The sequence below is a fragment of the Sinocyclocheilus rhinocerous genome, unplaced genomic scaffold, assembly GCF_001515625.1.
Source record: "Sinocyclocheilus rhinocerous isolate Xijiao unplaced genomic scaffold, SAMN03320098_v1.1 scaffold20, whole genome shotgun sequence".
NCBI classification, from domain to species: Eukaryota; Metazoa; Chordata; class Actinopteri; order Cypriniformes; family Cyprinidae; genus Sinocyclocheilus; species Sinocyclocheilus rhinocerous.
Genome location: NW_015640468.1, coordinates 2441038 through 2450775, shown reverse-complemented (window position 1 = coordinate 2450775; position 9738 = coordinate 2441038). Strand labels below are relative to the sequence as shown.

The 9738-nt window shown below is 38.6% G+C and overlaps 1 protein-coding gene across 1 annotated transcript in view; it reads right to left on the bottom strand.

The window, feature by feature from the left end:
• The window catches only part of LOC107753155 (GTPase-activating protein and VPS9 domain-containing protein 1-like), a 45057-nt gene that overhangs the window by 19562 nt on the left and 15757 nt on the right, over window positions 1-9738 (bottom strand). Inside the window, exons 4-12 of the mRNA XM_016569277.1 lie at window positions 8525-9100; window positions 7870-7956; window positions 7288-7422; window positions 5804-5996; window positions 3710-3864; window positions 2573-2702; window positions 2102-2227; window positions 1833-2006; window positions 166-291 (exon numbers count right to left, since the gene is read on the bottom strand). Coding sequence (XP_016424763.1) covers window positions 166-291; window positions 1833-2006; window positions 2102-2227; window positions 2573-2702; window positions 3710-3864; window positions 5804-5996; window positions 7288-7422; window positions 7870-7956; window positions 8525-9100 — 1702 coding nt within the window. The remainder of the gene's footprint in view (window positions 1-165; window positions 292-1832; window positions 2007-2101; window positions 2228-2572; window positions 2703-3709; window positions 3865-5803; window positions 5997-7287; window positions 7423-7869; window positions 7957-8524; window positions 9101-9738) is intronic.

The window sequence follows — 9738 nt, the reverse complement described above, 5'->3', positions numbered from 1 at the left end:
AATAAAAATTTTTTTTTTTTTTTCTTTTTTTTTTTTTGCCCCAATTGATTCATTCACATAGTTTTCCTACCAAAAATTGTAAAAGAAATGAAAAAAAAAAAAAAAATTTACATGACCCAGATATATATATACATATATATACATATATATATATATATATATCACCTGAGTCACTCGGCAGAACCTCCACGCTCCACGCCTCACTCGCCGTCTCTGAGATGGTAGAACCGTACGGGTCCAGAAGCACCGGCAGACACAGCATGCTGCACAATGCGTTCTCCGCAGCAGCCCCTGAGGAGAACACACATAAGAAACACATGGGTACGAGGCGTCTGTGATCTAAAGCAGCAGGTAGGCGGACTGCGACAGGAATGGCCAAAGGTTAATTGCCGCCTCCCTCCTCACACAAAGACCAAGACACGCGCACACAGTATCATCAGGGTTGTGGCTTTGAGGTGTGGATCGAGCCGAGCATCACTCATAACCTCATTACTCTCTCAACCAGCATCCCACACAACGCCTCCTCTCTCTGCAACACTCTCAACAGGAGCTAACGCCTAACAAGGCAGAAGAATGGAGATGGAGAGCAGGAAAGGGAGGGGGAGAATGAACAGCTAGCATGTCGGGGTGGGGGGGTGTTTGCATGTGTGCGGGGGCGTTTGATGGTTGGGCGGAAGCGGAGATCATGAGCGCTCTGTATGAAGCTCTCCACAGGTCACGTCTCCCCGCATACGCACGCGCACAAGGGCAGGTTTGGTGGGCCTGCAGGAGAGCTTTCCCCCGCTGGCCCTGTTTACAGTGAGTGAGGCAGGGGCTCTGGGCCGCCCGTCTTTCAGGTGCATGATTAAATGAGTGGCACCCGCAGTAGTGAAACAATTAGAATTTCTGCCTCATTATCATGGTAATCTTATCAGTGGGATAATGAGGTATTAATGGATATTTAATGTGTATCTCATAACCCAATCCCTCGGAGAAAACACATAAGGAAATCGCTGTAAATTCACTTAATGATGGAAAAGTCCCCCAACGCCATATTCCGAGGAATGAAAAATGGAGGATGCAAATGAGAAGGAACCAAGGTCAATAAGACTGCAGGGACTGTGTGAATGTCAGAAAGAAGGAGGCGAGAAAGAGAGAGAGCACGGAAGACGAGGGAACAGAGTGAAAAAAAGGGGTGGAGGGAGCGAGACTGACTGAAAGACACGGAGAGAAGGATGGAATGTGATGGGATGAAATGAGAAGCAGTTTTAGGTTGTTCTGCACATCACTCTGTTACTGTACAGAAATTTTACAAACACTGGACATTTTTGAGTCAATAAGCCTAACCCTATAGTTTTGTCTCAATTCAGGAAAGCATGACTTAAAGACAATGTATTTAGCCAAGACTGGGAGTTGGAACAAATAAATTACCCTATATTTTGGAAACTGGTTTCAGATTTTGTCTAAATGAGCATTATTGCAATTATACAATAGTAATCTAATTTGAAAGAATAAAACAATTTATAGAAAATTGTTCCATTTTACCATAATAATAGCAATAATATACAGTTTTAAGTTTATTTATCACTATTCAATATTTTAATGGCATGTACATACATGTATATAAAAATACATATACGTAAATACATACACATATATACATACTAGGGCTGCACGATAAATCCGAGATTAACCCCTTAGGTATCGAAATTTGGTACCGAACGACGAGACGTTTTTCGATACTCGATGGTATCGAGGCAATTCGGTCGGTGCCTAAAAAGTATCGAACTCGATACCCAGCCCTACTTATGACTGCAGCCATGACTGCAAGATTTGCAGAAATACACTCTTACCTGCTATCTCCTGCAGTCGGTCCTCATCCATGTTGGGATCAAAGTCACTGCCCAGGACGTCAGTGCTCCAAGTCTCACTGACAGTCTCAGAAATGTCTCTGTCTTCTGTTAGTCCCATCATGTCCCGAATCTCGAATTTACGCAGCTTATCGTCCAAATTATCCTGTGTAGTGGCTAAATAAAGAACAAATCAGAGTAATGATCAAGCTACACCACTCTAACAAAAAAAATTCTACAAGAAATCATATTTAATTTGTTGCTGGAGTCACCTTGTTCATGTTCCAGTAGCTGCAAGGCCTCTGCACCATTGCTACCAGACGGCCCTGGTCCTCCTTCTGACACAGACTCTACCTCCAAGTCCAAAGAAGAAACTGAATTGGAGCGGTTAGAAGGCCCTGCAGACAGACCACATTTATTCATATTAACTAATGTATTACTACTGTATTTAGTTACTTTGGTGGTGTGTTTAGCCAACAGAACACTTACTGCAACAACAGTCAACAAAACAAAACAAAACCGTTTCTGTCCATGTCTGGGTGGGTTGTGTGAAAAAAAAAATAAAAAATAAAAAATAAAATAAAATATATATATAAAAAAAAATTATAATAAGAGAAATAAACTACCAATCTTTTACATCTCAATTTATTACAAAAGGTAATAATGGAAAAGAATATGTCAGGTGGATATGGAAGAGTTTATGTACAACAGAGTCATCTGCTGGTTGTCTGGTGAAAACACACCCTCAGAAATGCCCTCCAGGTTGTCACTGCAGAGTGAGAAGCGCAGCGTTTTATCAGGTTTGCCGTGCAGTTTGGTGTCATCAACAGGGGCGTCTCCTTGTCCACCATCTCCAAGATGCAGTGTCAGAACCTACATACAGACACAGCAGTCTCTTACCAATATCACTATACTAGTTACAGTGGGGGAAATATTTATTTGATCCCTTGCTGATTTTGTAAGTTTGCCCACAAAAATGAAGGGTCTGTAATTTTTATGGTAGGTTTATCTTAACGTATAGAGACAGAATATCAACCAAAAAATCCAGAAAAAACATTATATAAAGGTTAGAAATTGATTTGCATTTCAGTGAGTGAAATAAGTATTTGATCCCCAAGCAAAGTCTGTACATGTGCCTTCTTGAGCAGGGGGACCTTGCGGGCGCTGCAGGATTTCAGTCCATTGCGGCGTAGTGTGTTACCAATTGTGGTCCCAACTGCCTTAAGATGATTAACAAGCTACTCCCGTGTAGTTCAGGGCTGATCCCTCACCTTTCTCATGATCATCCTTAGCCCATGAGGCAAGATCTTGCACAGAGCTCCAAACTGAGGCCGATTAATGGTTATTTTGTATTTCTTTAATTTCCGAATAATCGCACCAACAGTTGTCTCCTTCTCACCAAGCTTCATGCTGATGGTCTTGCAGCCTTGTGCAGATTTACAATCTTGTCTCTGACATCCTTTGAAAGCTCTTTGATCTTGCCCATGGTGGTGGGAGAGGTTGGAATGGAAGATACAGATTGTGTGGACAGGTGTCTTTTATACACCTAGCGAGCTGACATTAGGAGTAACTTCTTAAAGTGACAGGACTAATCGGTGTTCCACATGGGCACATAACCAATCTGTGGGAGCCAGAATTCTTGCTGGCTGGTAGGGGATCAAATACTTATTTCACTCATATTTAATGTGTTTTTTCTGGATTTTTTTGGTCTGTATTCTGTCTCTACCCATTAAAATAAACCTACCTTAAAAATGAAAGACCCTTCATTTCTTTGTAAGTTGGCAAACTTATAAAATCAGCAGGGGATCAAATAAATATTTTCCCCACTGTAACTACTACAATTGGACCTTGACAGCATGACATTGACTAAAGATTCTGACCTCGTTTTCAGACATCATTCCAGGTACGGTCTGCAGTGAGGTTCCCAGCGAGATGACTAGCACTTCTTCAGGTGTGACCTCCTGCAGAGACTCCTGAGAGCTGGCTTCAGTCTCTCCCTCCTGGGCCATGCTGGAACGGCTTCGGCTGCGAGAGCCTGCTGGGTGAGGAAGAGTGGGAAAGGAGACAAACTGTAAGGGTTAGAGGAACAGCAAGGCTGCTAAGTGTGTTAGCAAAAGCCTGCATGAGCACTAGCATTCACAAATGCTCAAAAACATCTTTAAATGGCAACAATAACATGTGAGTGAAGAAACTTTTTAAAGGAACTGTGGCAAAATATATTTTACAGATAACACTTTAAAACAATGAACACATGTTCCAGACTGCTTAAAGACAAATTGGACTGCCCCTTTTTATGGCTGATGAAACCTTTTTTTGCAAGATTCTAATGTCTAATGTATTCTAATGTAGAAAACAGCTAGTGTGGAATATGGTGGAAAAGGTGCAGGCACATCTTACAAAATTTATGACACTGAAATGTCTTGCTTGTTTCACTTCAACTACATTTATATTGCCAGGGGCAAGTAATGCAGCCCAGATATGGTACAGCGAGAAGCAAAATGCATAGCAGGGACACACACGGCAGACACACAGCAAGTGCGGAAAAAGCATGGCTGAAGCGGTGAGAGGTACATGTTGGTCACGGCAGTCTGTCAGGGTTACCCACCAAATGGGGTTACTAAGGGTATATGAGCAGACAGGGCAGTGGCAGAGGGCTCCCAACACGTTATGGCAGCCAACTGTTGTCCTGAAGATCATTGGCAGCAAGGCAAGAAAAAGGGTGGAAGAGACAGAAGGGGGAAGTCAGAGAGTTGGTGGATAAGATAAACAGTGTGTAAAAGATCAGTAAATGAGTGTAAGAACAAACAGTAGTTAATTAATAGAAGACCACTAACTAGTGTCCATGTCTGGGTGAGTTGTAAAAAGGAGATATTAGCTCTGTTCCAGCATCCTTATGACTCTCTATTCCTAAGCCTCCCATGCTCAATATATTTCAATATATTTTGAATAGATTAACATGTAGCTAAGCTAACAATGCTATGCTCCATGCAGGAAAAAAAACAACGCACAGATATAATGGGCAAAATCATAAATTAAAAAAATATTTATATTACTGAATTACTTTGATTCAACCTTTTTAATACCGAATGAAATATTTTTTTATATTATTTTAAATCAACATTTCTTTGACCTAATCAATCATCTTGGACTTATTTTTTTCTCTAAGCTCATTTTAAGATTGCTGTCTCTGTGAAAGATACATGGGATGCTAGCTAAGATTTTTTGGTGAATTCTAAAAAATATTGTTGTTATTATTATTATTATTATCATCATCATCCTATCTAATAATAAGAAAAGCAACAAATAGTAGCAGTATTATCTTACATATCTTAGTAGTAGTAGTAGTAGTAGTATTTAACAATCTTATATATAAATAATAATTAGTAGCAGTTTTATTTATTTATGTTTTAATGCCATATCAGCAACAATGGCTATATTCATGCCAACATCAACAGTAACATTCAATACATAATTTTAATTAGTAGTAGTAGTAGCATTATCTTATAACAATAATATTAAGTGACAATAATAAATTATTATTGCCATCCATTCTTAAATAAAATATTTTTATTATTATTATTATTATTACTACTACTACATCATCTATTTAAAAATCCCAAGTGTGCATCCTCAACTACACAATCATATGAACAACCAGTAACTAACAACACGGATTTAAGTTTCACATCCGTAGAGCACAAAACTTACTTTCAATATGAACATCACTGAAAGCAATGATACTTGCAGTTCAATAAGTGAGTCAGATGTTGATTCAGTACCCTTCTTGACTGACTCAGTAGGTTCATTCAGTGAATTCAATTTGATTCTTTTTGAACAATTTCAAAGAACCAGAATAAAGAGTCATTTATTCTTGTATCAGAATACACTGGACTGCACTTTCTATAAATCAGAGGGTTAGTCTCCAAAGAATCTACAGCAATCAACATGCAGTATATTTAATGTAGAAGGAATACCAATAGGGAGTCTGTTCTTCTTGTTGGCGGGTGTGGTAGTTGGGGAGAGCTGGGGTGTGTTAGAAGGTGTGAGCTCCAGGCTGTTGCTCTTTGTCGTGCGGGACTGAGGTACATTGGCTATTAGGGTTTCCAGAGCCAGGTGGTCTTCTTCTCTGAGCTGATCTCCTGCAGTGACACTACGCACAAAGTCCTCCTGAACAGAAATGAGGTTAAAGACATTTCTTTTTTCTTTGGCACAAACACGCTATCAAACAATCACTCCAAGTTGATATCCTGTTAAATAAGGCCTGCAAAGATGTACAATAAGCTTTCTTTATGTATTCAGGTAATTTTTTAACTCATTCTTAATCCGTGATGGTAATTAAAGCAGGTGGGCCTAATTATTCAGCTATCATCATTAGTGAATTTCAAACAGTGAGTCTAATGCAATAACAACATAGGAGTCGGGCTAATTGGCTCTGTAAATGACAGTGCGATGATGAGCATCTTGCTGCACATGCTGAGAAGAAAAACACAGGGAAACGGAGGGTTACTGGCTCTTGGCAGTGTTGGGCAGGAAGAGTTAAAGCATTAGGACTGTAAAGGTATGCAGTATGACTGTTCCTGCTATATTAGTGGGACGGGTTTTGGCATGCTCTGTTGAGGTTCGAAAGAGGGTGAGGTAGACGAGTCATTTTTCATTGATCTGAATCTTCTGTAAAAGCTGAGTTGCTGAGTACAGTAAAAGCACTGAGATATGTTTTGATTAGGGCTGTCAAATGATTAAAGTGATTATTCGTGTTTAATTACATCACACTGTGATTAAATTAACTGCAAGTTATTACATATCAATATTACATAAAAGCTCTCAAATGAAGAAAATGCAATGCTCTACGCATCTGCTACAATAATCTAATGTCAATGTTTAGAAGTCAATAAATTGTTTGCTTTTTTTCCATATTAGCATAAGCCTGTCACAGGCCTACAGTCCACAGTAATCCATTGTGCAATCAATCTGTCTTAGTGTTAGTCTTAGTGTTTTTGTGTACTTATTCACATGCAGGTCAGAGGACATGATTAAACGTGTTCATTTTAGTATCACATTAGATTTTCTATAATTGTACTAAAATACAATTTAATTGGACAGTCCTAGTTTACTGAAGGTAGACTAGTTTGTGAATATGACAATGTTTAGGACATCCCACTCTCTGCTAAACTAAACAGATTCATTTGAATAGAACTGTACAGAAAATGATCAAACTATAAACATTTTCATAAAGACTTAACATTTCAGGCAGGAAAAGGATGTGAAACTGCAAAGGAATTCTTATATAAGTCATAGTGCAACTTATTACAAAACTGCAGACCAATATTTTAGACGGATGTGATTTCACGGTGACCACGTGAACAGCCCAAAGCTCATTTGTACTTTTAATGACGTAATCATAAAAATCAGATGAAGTTGACTTCCTTCCACAAATCTCTTTCTTCACTGCATTACATACCAGAGCTAAAAGCTGATTATGAGTCATGTAAACCACCGTCCGCGTAAGGCCCTCCAGTAAATTCATTGACGACATCGGTGGAGTCTCGACAGCTCTTCCACCAATGACGATGTCCAAAAAGGCAGCAACACACATCTAACAAGACAAAAAAGCTGCAATGAGTTAATCCACAAAAAGAGTGTTGGGACATGTTAATGAACCATGTAACATTCCCTAGTCATGATTGGAATAGCGTACTACCATCGTACTACTCATACTATTTGCACAATGTACTTTGTGCAGTATGTTAATATTTTGTATCTATGGAATACCCAGATGATATTTACTAAAATATGATTTAACTTTTAAAATAAAGGACGTTTATTTTGTGGGCAATTTGTATTGAGAATCATGAAATTTCACTGTAGTTGGTTGGTTTCTGCTTCTGAGATGTTGCTAAAGTGAGATTTAGGAAACTGGCCAGTGTGCAATACGCCAATAGCCTATGTTCGTCTTCATATAGCAACAAAATGAGAAGGACAATATAGATGAGAAAGACAATCAGAAACAAAGAAGCTTTATAATTCTGGGTTTGTCTCTTACCTTATCAAACTTGGATAAACTGCTTTTACGTCGAGGATCTCCATCATCTGCATCAGACATTGCTAACTGCTGCAACAACTGCCCCACCTAAAACATCAAATTAGGTTTTATTTTTTAGAATATATTAATATCACAGACAGACATAAACCACACTTAATATTTGAGTCAGAAAAAGTGTTGTATTGAATTATGGCTGGATGTCTTTCTATAGTGTCGCCTGTTTATAAGTTTATTTAGTGTCGCCTTATTATAATTTGGTTATTTTAATTAATTAACATTTGACTCACTGAACTGCAAGTCATAATTTTCATCCATGTTTGACTTCAGAATCAGAACTTGAAGTGAACTGAAAACTGTACTCTGCTCTGTACATAACCCTCTATGTATCCTTTTATGAACAAATTTTGTGGGACTTAAATTAAAATGACAAAATTACTGACTGGTTATTCATGCAACAATTGTAGGCTTAGTTCAATAAAAAAAATATTGTTTTGATAAATATGATTTTTTTTTATGCTAATCATTTAAATACAAAAAAAAATCTGTAAATTCTAATTTGCAAATATTGTCATACTCTCAGCATTTTAAACCTAGCTGACCTCATTACAGTTGTTTTGTAATATACTGGTAATGATGCAACACCATTATTCTCTACCTGCATGAGGTTGAAACGTGCCACCTCATTGATGGGTGCATCGGAGATGATGCCATACTGTTCAGGGTTGACGATGGCTGGACAGATGAAGCATGTGAGCAGCAAGTCGGTGCACATCGTCCTCACCTCCCCGACCTCTAACCTTTCCACACGTGCCAGCGTCGTATACATCTGAGACACAATCCAGCGCAGGCTCTGTGGGAAGCAATAGGTGTTCTGCTTCAGGTAGCCGATAAAGGTGTTGACCAGGGCCACCAGCTTGGCTTCGTTGGCCTCCACCGCTGCCTGAACTTTTCTGCGGTATTCATCTGTGCCTTTCTCCCCAAACAGGCGCTCCTGCTGGGCCGGGGTAAACCGTTCTATCAGTTTGGCTGGATCTGTCTCTAGATGGTCCTCATCCTCCACCAGCAATTGCATGATGGGCTCGTGGAGGGTTGCAGTGAGGAAAAGCTTAGCTGAATACAGGCCCTCGGTGAAGAGTTTGAAGAGGATGCTGAAGGCACACGTGCCTCGCCGTAACAGACGACGAGGGTTGTCACTGTCCTTCAGCTCAAATTCCACCAAATAACGTAGCACCTGGACAGAGTAGGACAGTACAAAAGAAAAGAGTTATATGTGGTATAAATATCTAATCCTTAACAAATAAAATTAAAAATAAATAAATATATATAAAATAAAAAAAGTGTAATGAATAAAACATATTAAATAAATATTTTATATAATAATAAATAGGGATGTAATGATTAACCGTGAGCCGGTTGAAAATCGATTTAAATATGTGACGATTCAAATCGGTTGAGATGCTAAACAAATCGCGATTCAGTATGTGTGAGGGGAACTTACTGTCTTTCGATGGTATTTTTTCTTTTCCTCTTGCCTCTGTATGCGAACGAAATTATACAATGTAGTTTAGATTAAAAACTGCTCATGTTGCATGTATGCAGCATCTTTGGTTGGATCATGATTAAAATGCAGTGGTTGCCTCTAATTTTAATTGGAAAGAGCACAGACAAAGCCTTAGTTTGTTTATATGGAGATATTTTTTTTATTTTCTTATTTATTTGATTTGGGGCTTGTTTTAAAAAAAAAAAAAATAGTTTTGTTATTTACATTTACATTATATTTAAATGTTGTTATTTAGCAAACGCTTTTATCCAAAGCGTCTAACAAATGAGGACAATAGAAGCAATCAAAACCAACAAAAGAGCAATAAT